Genomic DNA, 17,720 nt, shown 5'->3' on the forward strand with positions numbered 1-17,720 from the left:
CCTGGTCGAGAGAAGGAAAACCCACGCTGAGGTGTTGGAGGGGTCGTTGAACTGGTTGATGAGTCTCTCTCTTTCAGATGCTGTTGTGCTTCCATCCAGCCCTTCAAAATAAAAGTGATCATTAGTATCTTTTAAGAGTATCTGGGGGGATTTTTCCTTCATCCACGCCTTTATTAGTTGGTTTAATCTCATTTAATTTACACTTAAAACTCTGCTCCAAACCAACCTGAACAATAGATAGAAGAAATAAGAACCAATTTTTTAACAACTACAGGTAGATTAGCAAATTAAGGAGGTGTTTCAGGAGGAAGATGAGCAGGTATTCAATGAAGAATTGAAGAAATGATGTCAGAGAAAGACCACATATGAGAAAATGGGAAATGCTTGAAATGAGCGAAGGAGGGGCAGGGATGCCCGGTTTAGTTAAGTCTGCTTAGTTAGTTCAGTTTAGACATTTTTCAATTGAATTCCATGTATTCATGATCTTTATGATTACTATGTTTACAGTACTTTACAATTACCGGTACGAAGCCCATTGAGATGACTGTTGTTGTGATTTTGGGCTATATGAATAAAATTTAATTGAAGTGTATTCCATTATGGTGTCCTAATACCATCACTTAATCTAATTATGGGATACCAGTGGATTAATGTAATGTAATGTACTCAATAAATTTTAGCTTTTCATGCCAAATCTTTGCTTCAAGTGGTAAAACTTTTCACCTCTGTTCACATTAGCCATGTGATATTTGAAGCATTTTTTTAAGGTTGTGATTTTTTTTCCATCAATGCTTAAATATTAAAGTAATACATCTGTTGTTTCACACTACACATCTTTCAATTGAGTCCCAATATGATAAAGCCCTTTCAGTTAAAAAGAAAAGATTTATTCTACTCTGTAACTAAACATATTTAATATTTTACTCAGCTGCAAATCTTCTGGAACCTAAAATATTCTTTGCAGACTGCATATTTTTTGGGGTTGTATTCAGTATATTTCACCCTATTTCCAGAAATAGTCCTCTGCTTGGTGCCAGTAAGAAAAGCAGAACATGTGGAAAGATGTTCAGGTTAGATCTTTATAAAGACCTTGGTCTTTAGAATAACATTTTGAACTTTTTCCACCTTTCACTGAGCCATGTTATTAACTGCTGAAGAAAAATATACACAGATATATATTTATATGATTACTTACTGTAATAATTGAGGTTTCTGACCCAGTTCTGGTTCAGCCTGTCTCCACTGGGAGAAAGAGGCGATGGGGGGACTGGTCTTTTGGCCATGAAATCCTCAATCACAGTGAGTGTGGACAAACTCTGACTGCATCAGGCAAAGAAAAACAGTAAATCTTACAGTATTTTGGAAACTATTTAATGCCATATTTTTTTATTGAATCTGGTTTTCAATTTTACCTAAACACGAGGATTTTGTCTCCATTTCTGACACTCTCCTCGATCAGGTGGAACAGTAGCACCATCTTGGCAGAGTTCTCCAGAATCCCGGGCTTGTAGTCAAACATAATCTCTTTAGCCTGAACAGGTGTAATGTTGGATTAAGTGAGCAGACGAGGATGCTTACAAGATCTGCACATCAATCATCTGAAGCACACACTTACCCATTCTAAAGTGATAACTTGATTGGCTTTCTCCTGCAGCTGGGCGAGGCTCGGTCCTCCATTGGGGTTTGGATTGTCTGCGTTCTTCACCTTTTGATTGGGTGCAGGGGGACATCGAGCATTTCCTGCTGAGGTGAGGTCATCAAGGTCTAAATCTTGTTCGTTTGGCAGATTTTCCTTCTGCAAGGCCTCATACAGGACGTCCGGGTGGTTCCAGATCTGAAAAGCAGTAACTTTTAGGAAGCGAGTAAAATCAGAGAGCATTGACGTCCTGTTTCCTGTGCTCACCTTGCAGCACACGCAGAAGGCCTTCAGAGGATTGAGGCTGAGCCAGCCGGTGTTCCCTGCCTCTCTGAAGCGGTTCATGAACTCTGTGTAGAGCGCCCTCTGAAGAGGGGAGAGGCGCACTAGAATCACATGCTCCTCCTTCGAAGGCAGCTGATCTCTGAGGACATCGTGGCCTCGCCTGCATGAAACACAAGATCTTCCTTAAACACGGCTGACTTCCACCAAAAGAGCCTTCATCTCCAGGAACAAATGACGACTCTCACCGCTGAACAAAGCCCTCCAGCAGACTGTGGAGGACGTGGCTCCGGTACCTCATCAGCTGGACGTCCTGAGGCGTGCTGTCCACACACTGTCCGTTCAGAATTGGACGTTCAAACATGTTACTGAACTCCTGCCTCGTACCTGAAACCAGAAAACGCAGTCAGAAAATTCACCCAGAAATAAAGTTGCTGCTGGAAATCCCTCCCTGAAACCAAGCGAAGATTTGGTCTCATACCTAAGAAGTCGGGACGGACAAAGTCGACCATGCACCAGTACTCAATCAGGTTGTTCTGCAGAGGATAGCCTGTCAGCACCACGCGGCGGCGCGTTCGGATGCTCTTCAGAGCCTGAGACGTGCTGGCATGACAGTTTTTGATGCGATGTCCCTCGTCACAGATGACGACATCTGGACCAGGTCGAGCCAGAGCTTTCTCAACACCTGCACAGGTGAAAGAATTTAGATTTTTCCTTCACAATTCAGGAGCTTTTTCCACTTCGACATCCATTGTGACTCTATTATAGACTCATCTTCCCCAGTCTGTCTCACCTTTAAGTAACTCCTGCTGTTTGTCTTCTTCATCCACGTCGATGACATCAGATCCGGGTGTTTTTTTGTTCCTCTTCTTCCTTCCAGCCCCGAAGCTTTTCTTCATGGACAGGAGGCGGTACATCTCATAGCCCATTAGCAGCACCCCCCCATCCCGAGACCAGTCCTCCACAATCTTGGCCCTGGCTGCTGTGTTCCTGAGAGGAATTCATAAAAACGGCAGAATAATTCCACGTCTGTGTCGATTTCAGAACTCTTGTGAGAACTGGGATTTCTGAGATGCAGAAAAGCAGAAATTTTAAAATTTCTCATTGGTTTTTCTTTAAAATTATCTGTAGTTTTCATTTTCCTCTACTTAAACTATCCCCTGTAAAAGCTCATGCTGATAAATACGGCTTCTGTCACTCACTTGTGCTCATCGTTGAGGATGTGAACCTTGAATCTGCGCGGCGTTACCACAGAGGGGTCGGTGTCTGCAGGCAACGCCTCTGCGGGCGGAAACCAGGTGTTAAACTCTGACAGCCAGTTCTGCAGCGTGTTCACCTGGAGGGGCAACCAATGAGTAAGTAAACAGTTTCAATTTAGTTTACTTCTCCTCCAGTCTCCATAATCTGTTTGTCTATTCCTTTTTCAAAGAAAAATGGTATTTAATGTCACTAAGTAGCAAGTCGAAGGGTTATGACAGACAGACAGACAGACAGACAGACAGACAGACAGACAGACAGACAGACAGACAGACAGACAGACAGACAGACAGACAGACAGACAGACAGACAGACAGACAGACAGACAGACAGACAGACAGACAGACAGACTTTAATGATCCCGAAGGAAATTTTAAGTGGCCAGCTGCCCACACTTAAAAACACAATAATTCCTAAAACAAATAAAAACAAAATAAATAGATGCAAAGATAAAAGGATAAAAAGATAGAAACAAATATGAACAATCACCTAAAATTTAAGTTGCTATGGTGACAAACAAATTTCCCACGTGTGGGATCAATAAAGTATCTCTGATTCTGATTCTGATTCTGAAATCAAGTCAGGTTTCCCAGAATTTCAGTTTAGTCAAAGAATAAAGAAAAAGCTCTCAACACAGAATGTTGTGCAGTCTGATGGCTCGTGGGACAAAAGACTTTCTAAGTCTGTCCGTGGTGCAGCGTTGGGATAAAAGTCTGCTGCTGAAGCTGCTCTTCGTCTTACTGAAGGCCTCATGCAGAGAGTCTTTGGCCAATGTCTGTTGTTCGGCCACCTCTTCCACTGAGGCCAGCTTCAGTCCCACAACAGTTTATAAGGTTTTTATTCTTGGCAAACTCTTATAATTTACAGCAAAACAAAACTCCTGAGTATCATTCTTTTACCTTATCAGGGTAAACATTTTCTTCTTATTTTAATCAGGATACCTTTGATCAGTTTGCACAGTTTGTGCTACAATTCTTTTAACGGGAAACTTTTTAGGATCCGATGATAAACACCAACAGTAGCTTACCGGAACGATGGCGAGTACAGTATGAGCCTGGGTGTGCCTGAAGAGGATGTCGATGAATGAGATGACTTGCAGTGTTTTGCCCAAGCCCATGCTATGAGCGAGGATGCAGCCGAACCCACTGGTGCTGCTAAAACGCTCCGACGACTCCACCAGGTTATCGTAGAGGAAACGGATCCCACCAATCTGAGTACAAAACAAAAGGAGATTCTTAGCTAAAGGCAAGAAATGACTTAAGAAAGAGGAATCAAAGAGTTCAAAGGAGAGTAAAAGTAAGATCTGACTGCTCTCATTTAAACAGATTCAAAGACCCACTCTGATTATTATTTGATCTATTTTAAAAGGATTCCCACAGGACATATTTTCTGCAGCGCACCAGTAGTTCATTAGAAATTCACCTCTGATCTGTGGGCGAGACTGTTGGTGTAGAGCAACCCCGTCCCCCCTTCCCCTCCCCATTACTGAGAACTCTCCGTTTCCATGCTCTCTCGCCAGCTAACATTACCGCCGCAAAAAAAATGACGAGCAATATTCAAGCTATCCAGTTATGAACCAGATGCCAAGTGGATGCATCAGAATGAAGCAGAGCACGGAGCTCATATATAATCTTATAATCCTAATAGGATTTTGTCGTCTGCTCCTGATTCAAAACAATTTGAGTAAAGAAATATTCAGAAAGTAAATTTTAAGCTTGATTTCTTTATATGTACTCTCCATCATCAGAAAAATGCCACGAGAACCTTTTTAAAAACACCAAAAAGTCCATTTACATCTTCACTAACAATAACAGTAGTGGGTAAATACATTTACAGATCAATATTCTGTAGTTGCTTCGGCTGGAGTAACAGTACCTGGTGAGGCTTGACTGCTCGAGCGAGCTGCGGTGCCAAGAAAATATCTGGCTCAGAAGGTGGGTGGTTCAGGTTGACCAGCACTCTGCCCTGGGCGTCTGCTTGGTTTTGGGCATCGTTGGTATGAGCCCCACTCGGCTCACCCTCCTCTTCCTCGTTGGTGGACTCGCTACCGACTTGAATAACAGTGTCGTCCTCCCCTGAGCTTAAATCTGCAATGTCTGGATTCAAAAAAGGGGGAACATGTTAACACTTAATCGCATCATTTGATCCAGGCTTCTTTTATAATAGTAATATTGATTATTTATTTAACTCCAAGTCACACTGGTTAATTTTTTTGACTAAAAATGTCCTGGATCGATTTTAGGTCAGTGAATTGGATTGTGCAAAATGAACTAATATCGACTGTGAACGACTATGACTATCGTCAAACAAAACTATGAAACAAATCAAATTGTTGTTAAAACGAATCCTTATGCCCACACCTAAATAATAATAATAAAAATCTTAGTAAAGCTTCAGAGAGAATTTAAAAACTTTGAGATGGCTTTTCTTTACAAACAGTTTTTTGGACACAACTCCATCAGTGTTACAAAACCATCCAAGCGTCTGAGAGTGTGTATATGTGTGCGGGTGTGTGTGGGAGCACTTAAACTGAAATTCCTGTCTGATACAAAATTATTTAACACACGTCACAGATTTTAAGTGGTGGAAGTTACACAAGCTGACAATCCACAAGGGTATATCATAAAAAAAGTAGTTTGTGTGTCTGTGTGCGTCACTATGTTAGTGTGCATAAAAACGAGAGCCAGCTTATATAAGTGCAGTGAATGGCTGGTTATACAAGTAGGATTAGAAAGGAGGGGGAGACTTGTTATGCAACCCCAAACTAGAAATGTCACTGTGCCACGCTGGTGTAGGTGTGTGTGCTTCTTGTGTGTACGTTCTGTCTGATAACTAGGATTAGCCGGGTTTATTGCTGCCCAGATCTGCTCTCATCTGCCCTGCAGACACCCTCTCCCTTCATCTTCCTCTCTTCCTCTTTTCATCTTGGTCCTCCCTTCATGTTCATCCATACATCTTTGCTCTCTCCTTCACCATCATCATAGAGGCGTCGCCGGTGTGGTGCCCTCCTTTTATTCAGTAACAGTTGGAGGAGCTTCCTGCAGATGTGGGCTCAGTACAGCACGTTCTCTTGCAAAGGTCTCAAATGTTCTGATGCACAGCCCCATTTGACAGGATGTGGGGGAGAGTTGACCTCAGCTTTATGCTTTTTTTTGTGGGAGTCAGTCACTGTGCTTGAATCTTTCCTAAGAAGCGCCGCAGCATTTTCAGTCTGGAAAGAATTTCGTTTTTATGGGAAGTAAATCTGAAGGCTTCAGCCGGCTTTCATCTGAAAGCAGTTTTTGATTTTTTTTTTTTTTATATTACCCACATTAAAATGCAAGGGGACTAAAACAAGACACATAAAACATCAAGCTGCATTTCAAACGATAAATCTTGAATTTCTCTGTAACCAACACCAGCGGCTCTGGATTTATTTCCCCAGGAAATACAAACTAATTTAGTCTTTTAATGAATCCTTGAAGTCATATAGAAAAGTGTGCAATTAAATAAACGCATGGCTGTCAAAAGTGCATTATAGCTGCTTATTGTTAAAATATAAATTGAACTAGTTGCTTCAGAAGTGTGCTCACATAACATAATTGTGTTACTATTTTTTTTCCTTGCAAGACTACACATGTTTTCTCCAAGAGAGAAAAAACTGAAAAGCAGCAACTTAAAAATCCTAAATTGTTTCTGCATCTCTATTCTCTAATTTTTTGGCCTTACAGGCTACTGTACAGTTAGTCCCTGATATCAGTTACTTGACTAGCACGGTTTCCTTTTGCCATTAGTAAGGTCAAGAACTGCTTCAGTTCAAATCCTGGGAGGGGAGAAGCTCAGATGCAGTTCCAGCTGACGGTTCGATTCCCATTCAGAGGACAATGGTTTTGGTTCTCAGCTGTGCTCAGGGCGAGCTTTATTTATTTAAAGTGTGTAGAATCAGTATGGATGCTTGGAAAAGCATCAAAGTAGATAAAAACAAGTGTGATGCCTTTGAGACTATCGGTTTGCTTTTCCGTGATTTTTCCACTCACTGAGATTTGTGGAAAACCTGAAAACATGTTGATTACGGAAACCGTTTGCGTGTCACCTGTTTTGTCTGTGCGTTCAGTAGCAGCAGAGGAGTTGTTCTTGCCGTCCTCCTCGCTGGTGCCTGTGCTGTTGGGGTCCAAACAGATGACCTCCTGTATGGACGACTTAACATCTTGCTGTGTGGAAACGGATGCCAACGATGGCGCCACCTGTTGTGCAACATCTGCTAAAAGAAGTAAAAGAAAGTTATGAAACGAGTAGATAAAGGGAGAGAACTAAAATACTGAATAGAAGGAGTTGTTTTGGATTATTCTGGAGTCTCACCTGTTGAGTATTCAGGCAACAGTGATTCAGGAAACTCCTGCTTTCTTTGCTCACCCAGACGCCGCCTTCTATGCAGCTCCTCCTGCTGGGCAGCTTTGGTCACTGCATCCAACTGATGCTCCCGCAGTAACTTTCTGCACAGAAAAAAAGGTTTTGGAGGTTACAAAAGGCTTGTATATTTTAAAATAAAATGGGAAAAAAACAAAACCACTAGATAAAGAAGTTAAAAACATAAAAATAGCCTGATTTCATTCTGCACATTCCTCCAGACAAACATTACATTTAAAAAATGCAAATCTTTAGGAAAACAATTAACTTTTCAAGCTTGTAAACGTAACATTTATACTAAACTACCATTCCAGATAATAATATTCACACAAAGAGTTAAATATCTAAACATTAAAAGAAACTAAGGGCAAGTATAAAGACCTAAAGCACATATTTGAGTGGTTAGAAAGACGCCTCAATGCATGCGCATGAACATTCTTGTGGTTGAGCTTTATGATGTTTGCTGGCAGGCAGCAGAGATGAAGTTGTAGGCTCAGCAAAGCCATAATAAGTAACAGACGATTGGCAAACCGGCTGCCTTCAAGTTCTACAAAACAGGGCAAAAGAATCCAGTGATAAAAGGCCAGCAACGTGTTTTAGGTAAAGACCTGAACAGATGGTTGGTGTTCCCCATGCAACCCAACTTTAAAAAACAGTTACTGTTAGATATTCAGCAGTATTTCCTCGGAAATGTGTTTTATGAACAGAAATGTAAAGAAAAAATTTAGTTTAAGAATGCAGTCGAAAAGCGTAAAGTTATTGGCTAAATTGCATAGGGTTTTCTGACTCAGCTGTTCCATATAAAACAATCTGATTGTAAATGTGGAGAAAGTTTTCTTTAACTCGTTAGGGGTAAACTGCACACATCCTGTCCTTTTTTGATTTAAATCTTTGACTAAAGGCCAAGTATTTGTTCACTAAATCATTTCTCTTTTTATTTTTAGACATTCATTATAACCAATGTTTACAAATTCATGGATATTGGAACTCATGTAAAAAGTAAAAAGTAAAAGGCACACAAGGAAAAAATAATCATTAAGAAAGAAAGAACAGCAGAGTAAAAAGTGAAAGTGTCTGAGATAAAGCTATCAAAGTTGGACTAGACAGCCTGGAGTCTATTATCAACCCCAAAAATAAGTTCTCTTGAGTTCATAGAGAGGTGTAAGTCTATGCCAATTAAGTTTAAACAGAAATTCAGGGATTACAAAATTTTAATCATGAACCAGTGATCTGTCTGTCTTTGGAGGGTTGAGATAAAAACAAAGTCTTAGTTTTGGTCTCCTTGCTGCAGTGAGAAGGATCTAAAATCTTCTCCATGTCGCTGGAGGTTCTCATTTATCCAGGTCATGTCTTGAGTCATGACCTCTGGGCTTAACATGGAAGAAAATTTTAAGTCCAGATGCTTTGATGTAACTTCAGGACTAAATAACTAAAATATTGAATAGTGGAACTCAAAAGTCTGAAGTTTTGTTCGGTCCAATATGGCTTTAGTCTTTGGGATCTGCAGTAAATGTGTGTTACAGAGTTTGTATTCATTTTAATTTAAAATTCATTATGCTTCAAAGAATCTATAGATCACTTTAATACAATTACTGTTTGGTCCATAAAATGGAAAAACACTGATATTATTTCTTTATGTCCTTGTTAGTTCGGACATTGTCTTTGACTTTCTTGTTTTCATTCCACACATTCCTTTTGCTGTCTATTGTTTGATTGCTTAATTATCTCCTGGTATTAAGGGTAATCCGCCTGAAGACTTTTCAATCTCCTCCTAGTTTAAAGTGTTAAACATTTGTATGAAGCTGAAGATTATTGGATTTATTTTCTATTAGACCATAAGAGGAACTTGTTTTTCCTTCTAAAGGTGATATGATCATGATTGCACCAAAGATACAGGTATCAAAATGGAGCAGCATAAAAACAATATTTCAATTTCATCTTGTCCACCAGAGTCCACCATTAAACAAAAGCACGTTGAGTGTGCAGTACCTGATGTTTCGTCTTATGTGTGCAGGTTTGGAGGTCCTTTTCTTGCTTCCTGTCAGGGAGGAGGAAGGGGCGGGGCTTTGGTTTGAAGGCCTGGAGTGGGGTCTGGATATGGATTGTGATGGGGGTGGGTGTGCAGGCGTCTCCGCTGACGGTGAGGTAGATGGGTGAGGGGTGCACTGCCACACAGCAGGATCCCCTCCCTGAGCCTCATTCTGGGAACTGAAGGGGGCGCCGTGGGACTGGTCTGCAAGAAGAAGACAGGTGCTTTGTGAAGTAAATGGAATCAAAGTGAATGCGCTTCATTAGACAAAAAAACATTTAGCTTAAAAATGATGTTTATTCTAGTCCAGGAGGTGGGAAAACTACAGCCCGGGGCCATGTGGCGCCAAACAGAAGTTCTGCAACAGTCAAACTTTGTCCATATTGAACACTAAGGCCAAGGAAAAGGGTGTCCATGAGTGGACGGGGAATCAGACCAACGGAACTCCTTTGTTTTGTTCTGTGGGAGAAGCTCATATAATCCGTGAACAACTGGAGTAGGAACTTGGTTTGTTTTGTTGGCAAAAGTTGAACCTGTTTCCAGTGCGTGTGACGCTCTGGCAAGGATGTCCTTTCCAGGCACAGCCACAAGTTGGAGGGAGTCTGGTTTGAGGATCGAAGAATTCCATCTCTGCATTTTACTGATGATGTTGTTCTGTTAAACCCAGACTGTCACTGGGGCAGTTTGTAACTGAGAGTGAAGAGGCAGGAATGAGAATTAACACTTAAAGGTTGGAGGTCATGGTTCTCAGTAGAAAGCCATCTACAGGTAGGTGGAGAACTCCTGCTTCAAGAGGAGGAGTTGAAGTATTTTTAGTTTATGAGTGAGGGAAGGATGGAGAACAACAGGCGTACAGGCGCAGCAGCTGCAGAAATGCAATCCGTTTTGGTGAAGCGGGAGCTGAGTCGACAGGCACAAGTCTTGGTTTACTGGTCAATTTATGTTCCTACCCGCATCTGTATTCGTGAACTTTGAGTCATGACTGAAAGGAGAAGATCCTGAATAAACTGAAAAGCGTTTCCTCTGGAGGGTGGCAGGGCGCTCCCTTAGAGATGAGGTGAGGAGCTCCGTCACCTGGGAGGAGCTCGGAGTAGACCAGATGGTCTTCAATCAGTTGACTAGGGTATCTCTTTTAGATGCCTGCTGGACCCCATCTTGGGGAGGTATTCTAGATAGATCTGACTGAAAGGAGGCTCTGGGGAAGACCCAGGATGTGCTGGAGTGGCTGTGTCTATCAGCTGACCCGGGAGAAGCTTCTGTAGAGAAGGAGGTCAGGGCATCTTGGATTAACCTCCTGCCCTGAGCAGATGGATGGAAGGAAGCTTCCAGTGACAGGACTGATGCTCATGGTTTGCACATTAGCTTATCCTCAAAAGAAATTCTCTAAACCCATTTTATATTTGTCAGTTAGTAAAACAACAACCACAAAAGTCTACAAGGAGAAAAAAAAGGAAAGTTGATTTCATTCAAATGGATTAACAACAAAGTCACATCAGCTGGAAGGCTTGTGTAACAAGCTGTTCTGTAACACCTGATGATGACTCAGGGGAAATTGCCAGAAATAGGAGTTTCATTATTACAGATTAACAGCTCCAAAAATGGAAGTTGCCACGTGGAACAGGAAGTGCTTCAATAAGGATCCAGCACCTAAACACTTCCACCTTGATGCATGCTTTCAAAGTTTAAGAAAAAGTAGAAGAGTGATTTAAATTCAACACATTTAAAATGAAAACCTCTGTTTAGACTTTGTGGTGTTTAACCACTGATTTTTTAGCAGAAATCTGCTGGCACAAAAGTATGGTAAATAAAAAAAGGAGCACAAGGATGTGTCTGTTTTCCAGGCTGACCTTTCCTCTTCCCTCCTCCTCTATCCCGGTCGTCGTGCCACCGAGACAGTGAACGAGATCTGCGGCTTATGTAAGCGCTGGATCATAAATATGGAGGGTTTATGAAACACAAGACGGGGTACAAACGCGCATCCGCAGATGCACACATCACAGAAGCTCCTGTCCTGCTAATATTTTAATCGATGTTGCGTGGGGCGGGTTCAAGCCAAAAAAAACGCCCGGGGAAGACTGAACAAAAAGAGAAGCGCTGCCGACGCGTCCATGTATCCACTTAAGAGAAATGCACACCAGTCGTGCTCAGCGTGTGACACCTGGCATGACGACGAGCACACACAGACACACACACAGACACACACACAGACACACACACACACACCAGTATAATGGGGCATGGAGGTTGGTGACGAGCTCTGTGTAAACTGGAAAACAACTTACATAAAACCTCCCTTCATTCTCTTTGAGGCAACAGACTTCAAGGTCGGGTTGCTAATGAAACCAGCCCGCCTAAGATGCTCGTCGCCAAGGGGACACACAGACTGCTATTGAAAAGAAACTTGTAAAAGTTACAGTTTGCTATTGCCTGGCAAAAAGAAAAAGCAGCTATTCCGTCAACTCTGATGCTTCTGTAATAAAAAAAAAAAACATTTTTATTCTGCAAACATAACTTCATTTGAAAAAACAAATAAAGGGAACAGAACTTGTAAAGCATGTCCATCGACCATCAAAACGTATTAAATTGGACAGAAATGATCAAGTTTTCTTTCTTTTTAAATTTTTTTTCTCCATTTTCAGTGACAGCACAGCCTCTCTTACTTTTAAATGTCTAAAAAGAGAGGGTTAGATAAATAATTCTGTTTAACCTTTGCTGACCTGAATCTCTATTGTTTACTCGATGGTTTTACAGTCATTGCTCGGACCAGCCGTGCGTCTGTCGCTGTTTGGATAGAATCTGACCACCTTGACGTCTTCCTCTGCAGTTCAGTGCTGAAACAACCATTAGATGAGAAAATGGTCTTTAAAATGGAGAAAGAAAGAAAGATTCTGAGGTTTTGTTCCTGAACAAAAAGGAAAAGTGACCACATTAGTGACTGAAGTGGTCCAATTCAGAAACTGCCCCTCAGCTGCAACAAAACAACAAAATCCTTGATTTATCGTTCAGTTAGTGGGTAGGTGAACCGTTTTAGAGATCAAACAAACCCACTGCTCATCAACAAAGCTACGTCTTTCCACTCACTGCTTGAAGGTGGTATTTTTAAAAATTGGCACCACATAAAACAAGATTGGTGTATTTGCAAAGAATGCTAAGCCAAACACGCAAAAACTTCAATCAAGTTGAACTTAAAGGACCCACTCTGATCCATTGTGAAAGCAATTTTATTAAAAAAAAAAAAGTATTGCATCCAATTTTGATCCAGATTCCAGTTCAGATGAGGAAAACAAAGACGGACATGAATCCATTTGTCTGCAAGTCAATCAAATCAAATCAACCTTTATTTATATAGCACTTTTTCAACAACATATGTCACTCAAAGTGCTGTGCATAAAATACAATAAAATTTAAAAACAAGATGACAAGACAAACCGTGCGACAACCCCCCCCCCCCCCCCCCCCCCCGCAAAAACACACACGCACACACCCACACACATCAAAAAATAAATAAATAGATAAAAAAGTGATAAAATAATAGAATGTAGAGACCTGGCTTTGTCCTGAAGTGGGGAAACGGTGTTTTGGGGACATGTCCACATCAGAGACCCCCCAACCCAAGTTCACGGAGAACACTACCACAGAAACCCCCAGATCCGATCAAAAGAGTCAGACCCAGGAGATCCCACTGCAGCGACCCCGTTCACTGAGAAGGGTCAGTCACCGATGTGGAGGATCCCTCAGAGGAAAACACTGGAGTGTAATAAAATGTAAAAGGAATAAAATTAAAATATATATAAAACATGGACAAAAAAACAAATAATTATAACAACAATGCAGCAGAATGGAGCAGAGCAGGGAGCCTGTGGCCCACTTTTATGGCTGTGGCTGTATTCAGTTTTTCTGTGTATTGTGGGTTACTGTCTTTGCATACTTTATCTGTATCAGAGTGGGACCTCTGTGGGTTTTTTTGTGGATCTATGTGTCTGCCTCTCATCATTTTGCAGGTGTGGTGCTGGAAAGGTATTTCCTACGTAACAAATACAATCTTTTTCAAACTGCGTGCTTTTGCCAACTACTGGTTCAGAATGATTTGGATAATAAAATACTCAGAAATGCCATTTTAAGCTGAATGTTCTTTATATATGCCCTCCATCTTCAAAAAGAAATGTCACAAGAACGTGTTAAAAAACACCAAAATCCCAATTTTCATCAAAGTGGGTTTTTACGTCACTCAACAGTCTGAAAAATGAGATTAAAAAACCTAAATCCCTGTTAGCTGTTGTGTTTTGGCTCTCAAAATTAAATTTGTGAAAGGTTAAAACCCCCAAAGAATAACTGATTCAAACCAGAAGTCAACCATTTCTGCTGAAAAAGTGCGACACGTTTTCTCTGGCCTGATGGGGTCTTTCCATTCCTACACAACAAGATTTTCTTGTTTATTCACAATTTAGCTGCTAAAAGTCGTGTTTAAAACAAGCGAGGACTTTCATAACTAATCGTAATTCCTCAGTTTTAGAATTACGCAAAGCCAAGACAACACGATTTCAAATACGCTTCACACATCACTAGAATATCTGGCCTGGCCTAGTTTTAATGTCTCCAACTCTACCTTACACAACAGTTACATAACAGTTCCTAAAATGCAAAGGGCCAAAAGAACACAAAATGCACAAAAAACCCCACATAAACACAAAAATGACACACTGAGGGGGAAAAAACCTGGATAATAGGAAGGGGAGAGCAAATGAAAAAGCAAAGAGAGAAATGAGATTTAAGGTTTTCACACAGACCCAAAAGCAGGCTCGCTTTTACTGAAAGATTCAAAAAAACAAATTCATTTTTAATCCCTATTGAGACCATTAGCCATTAGAAAATTACCTGCAGCGCATATTATTTAAGCAGCATTTGGCCCAATATCTTAATTTCACAGTAAAAGACAAGCAAAGCACTAAAACACATCCCATGCGTTTATATTGAAAGCAGTTTTCTTTTAAAATAATTTGTCAGATTTGTCCTCTTTTCGATTCTGAATAATTTTCTAATATTCTAATTCTCACAAAAGCCAAATTTACATTTTAAAATCTACCCAGTATTAACCAAATAAGAAAAATGGAGAAATAGGTAAAACCTCAGAAAAAAAACAAAAAAAAAACAGGAGAAGTTTGTTTTTTTCTCCTTAAAGTGCACATATCACAGAGTCCAGTTGTACTGGTTATTAGGAAACTGACAACAGTTAAATTGGAAAAAGAAAACTTGTTTAACGTGAAAATCAAAGGAACTGTACAGGTTTTTGAACTTGTGAAGATTTTTGGCCTTTTTATTCTGAAATTTGCTACATAATATGAAATATCTCATTTCTAAAATAATCTTTACATTTTGAGAATATTATTTGGATGACATTTTAGAAAACAAAAAAATTGCAAACTTTTGTGAGAGAGAATTACTTTGAACGCAAACTTGTTTACCACCCAAAAAGCAAGTGATTTTCTAGAGAAACGACGCAGCAAACATGCAGGAAAACAGCTTGCATAACATCTATTACGCATATCTATTCATCTTTTATAATGTCCCAGGCTAGCCTGATTACATGACGTCTTTGCAGGTGTTTCTTTTTTTTTATTTTTTAAAAGGGCAGCATTTAGTTGAGGAGAGAAAAAAAACAAAGCAGCTGGTAGGAGCTACTCAAGAGTTCAGGCTTTGAAGACAGTAGGATGAGGAGTCTCACACACTCACCCACAACTCCTCCAGAAACTGAAAATACACACATCGAATCTTGCTGCACGGTGACCCAACAGGTTATACAACACACACTGACGCCAAAAAATGAATTGTGTAACTGGCAAATAGTTAAAATGCACCCCTAACAGGCCTTAAGAACCCACGGTGACATCAGAAATCTGTTTGTGCTCCACTTGGCCTGTGATATGTCTCACTTTATTTTCATCTCAAGAGCAAATGGTTCTGGATATTTATGGGCTAGGACTCGGCCACAACGGATGTGGGAGTAAAATTGACAAACAGCTGCAGGTTCCATTCCTCCAGGTGTCACGGCTGCCCCCATAGCAGTACCATGACAGTTCAAGAACCAACATGAACGCCGGGTTACTCGCTGTTTTTCCAGCTCCCACCACCTTTAAGAGAAGCCTAGAACAATAACTGGCCAAACCTTTCTGCTGAGGTCTGAGGTTTAAAACACTTTGACACAAAAAGAACCCAGTTTATTCAAAGCACGAACCGGAGTTGTATTTTTAAAAACTCACTCCTTTTTAAATCCTCAAACTGTCCAACTTTCACTATTTTTATGGACATATAAACAATGCAAAGACAAGTTTTGACATGTCAGGGCACAACATATAAGCAATATTTTTATTGTTCAAACTACGTGTTTTGGTGTAAAGTACAGCTTTGTCCACATCTTTTATATGCTGAAGCTATTTATCTATGATGGTAAAATGTTTAAAAGAAAAACACGAACAGTCATTTAATAAACATCTAGTCCAAGAAACAAAAATGATATAAAACATTTTTTCAGACAAGTTTAACTTTAAAATCCATTAAAAATGAAGCATTTGGCAGCTTGGAAGCAAAATAAATCATTTAGAAGTGGCTCAAAACTTCTGAAGACAAAACAATTTGGAAGCTTTTATATATTTTAAAACCATTGACCATTCTAGATATTTTTTACTAAGAAAAAAACGTATAAAAAAACTATATTGTGAGTGCAAATTGGAAAGCACAAAAAGACGGATATTTTTCAATTTCTGACCCCAATAAGAGCCAAATCATAACCATGACCACAAAAAAGTTCAAATGAGGACATCACCTGAAGTATTTAACAGAATATTTTGTGTTTTGTGGACTTAGATCAAAAGTTTCATTTGGTTTAAGAATTTTAAAAGGCTGGTATAAAACAAAACAAACAAAAAAGAAAAGCATTTCTAGTAGCTAATTTTTGTATCTGAATGATTTATTATTCACTAGATTAGCTTTTGTAATTATATTTATAGAACTCTTGTTAGGCTTTGAAAATCAGAGACTTTTATATTCCTAAATTCTCAAATAAAATCAAGAGTAAGATGCTAGAAAGTGGAAAACAAGTCGACTTGTGTTTTTTGTGTTTGGATCAGAATTCTTTACGGGGTTTAAAGGGAACGATGCTCTGCATTCCTATTGGAATTTCTGTCTATTCTATCTATTTTTTTATTGACCGTCTCACAACAGGAAATAAAAAAGGCAGGATGAGGTCAAATGTCTTAACAAGGTCAGTGGGTTGATTTAAGAAAAAAAAAGAAACCCGTTTGTTTCATCAAAGCTGACAAACAAAAAGATGGATTTTATTGAGTCCGATTAGCTTCCCGAGTCACACACAGCCTTTTATTATTGATGGAGAGTGTCAGAGACAGACAGACACACACACAGACACACACACAGACACACACAGACAGGCCACTGCCACTCAGGCTGGTCAGACGAGAAGAGATGCTTATGTAACTGCAGCTTCTGGCAGTTACACAACCAGCAAGTTTACAAGAACCACGCGTCCTGTACGTTTTGATGGAGTGCCACAAAGATGCAAAACGTTTTACCAAAAGAACACGGTGATCTATCCAAAACTTTTTAGTTTTTATTATTTGCAACTTAATCCACAGCAGAACTAGGTTCTCAGAATTCAGGAACAAATGAGCTGAGTAGGTGCAGGGATTTCCTGGCTGTTGTTTAGATCCTTTAATGCTCGTTTTAGCAGCACAAAGTGCAAAGCTATCAGGACAAAAAAAATGATAAACAAAAAAAACAAAACAAAATCTGACTTGAAGTTTAAACAACCATCCAAAGTTTTATTGGTGCAAATAACTGCCATGGCTCCCGAGGTCCCGAGGGAACTTTTGCGATGAGTTTGATTTCTAGGAAGACGTTTTCTCAGGAAAAAAGGTTTGACTCAGATGTTTTTTTCTGGATTCAGTTTCTACTAAACATTTTCGTTGTAAATCTTTTTCATTCAGATACCTCACTAGGTTGTGTACTTGATGACTACAATGATCAAACAACATACAGGCACTTCAGTTACATAACACAACGTCCTGAATTAGTTATTAACTTGGCTTTGTTAATGCAAGATAAGCGAGTCCTGAAATT

The 17,720-nt window shown here is 40.0% G+C and overlaps 1 protein-coding gene across 6 annotated transcripts in view; it reads right to left on the reverse strand.

Moving 5' to 3' along the window:
* LOC101167365 (helicase ARIP4) overlaps positions 1-17,720 on the reverse strand; it is a 56,010-nt gene that overhangs the window by 8,168 nt on the left and 30,122 nt on the right. For 3 of the 6 annotated variants that reach the window (XM_023956420.2, XM_078949575.1, XM_078949574.1), the window contains 14 exons: positions 9,551-9,794; positions 7,514-7,647; positions 7,248-7,412; positions 5,051-5,271; positions 4,203-4,385; positions 3,121-3,254; positions 2,712-2,908; positions 2,400-2,603; positions 2,167-2,305; positions 1,904-2,081; positions 1,616-1,834; positions 1,413-1,531; positions 1,196-1,320; positions 2-101 (listed from right to left, as the gene is read on the reverse strand). In XM_023956420.2, the coding sequence (XP_023812188.1) occupies positions 2-101; positions 1,196-1,320; positions 1,413-1,531; positions 1,616-1,834; positions 1,904-2,081; positions 2,167-2,305; positions 2,400-2,603; positions 2,712-2,908; positions 3,121-3,254; positions 4,203-4,385; positions 5,051-5,271; positions 7,248-7,412; positions 7,514-7,647; positions 9,551-9,794 (2,362 nt within the window). Of the gene's footprint in view, position 1; positions 102-1,195; positions 1,321-1,412; positions 1,532-1,615; positions 1,835-1,903; positions 2,082-2,166; positions 2,306-2,399; positions 2,604-2,711; positions 2,909-3,120; positions 3,255-4,202; positions 4,386-5,050; positions 5,272-7,247; positions 7,416-7,513; positions 7,648-9,550; positions 9,795-17,720 lie in introns of all 6 variants that reach the window. The other 3 variants (XM_023956419.2, XM_023956421.2, XM_023956422.2) reach the window with 1 other exon arrangement.

This window comes from Oryzias latipes, chromosome 7, assembly GCF_053564925.1.
Source record: "Oryzias latipes strain Hd-rR chromosome 7, Olatipes_Hd-rR_3.1".
Taxonomy (NCBI): Eukaryota; Metazoa; Chordata; class Actinopteri; order Beloniformes; family Adrianichthyidae; genus Oryzias; species Oryzias latipes.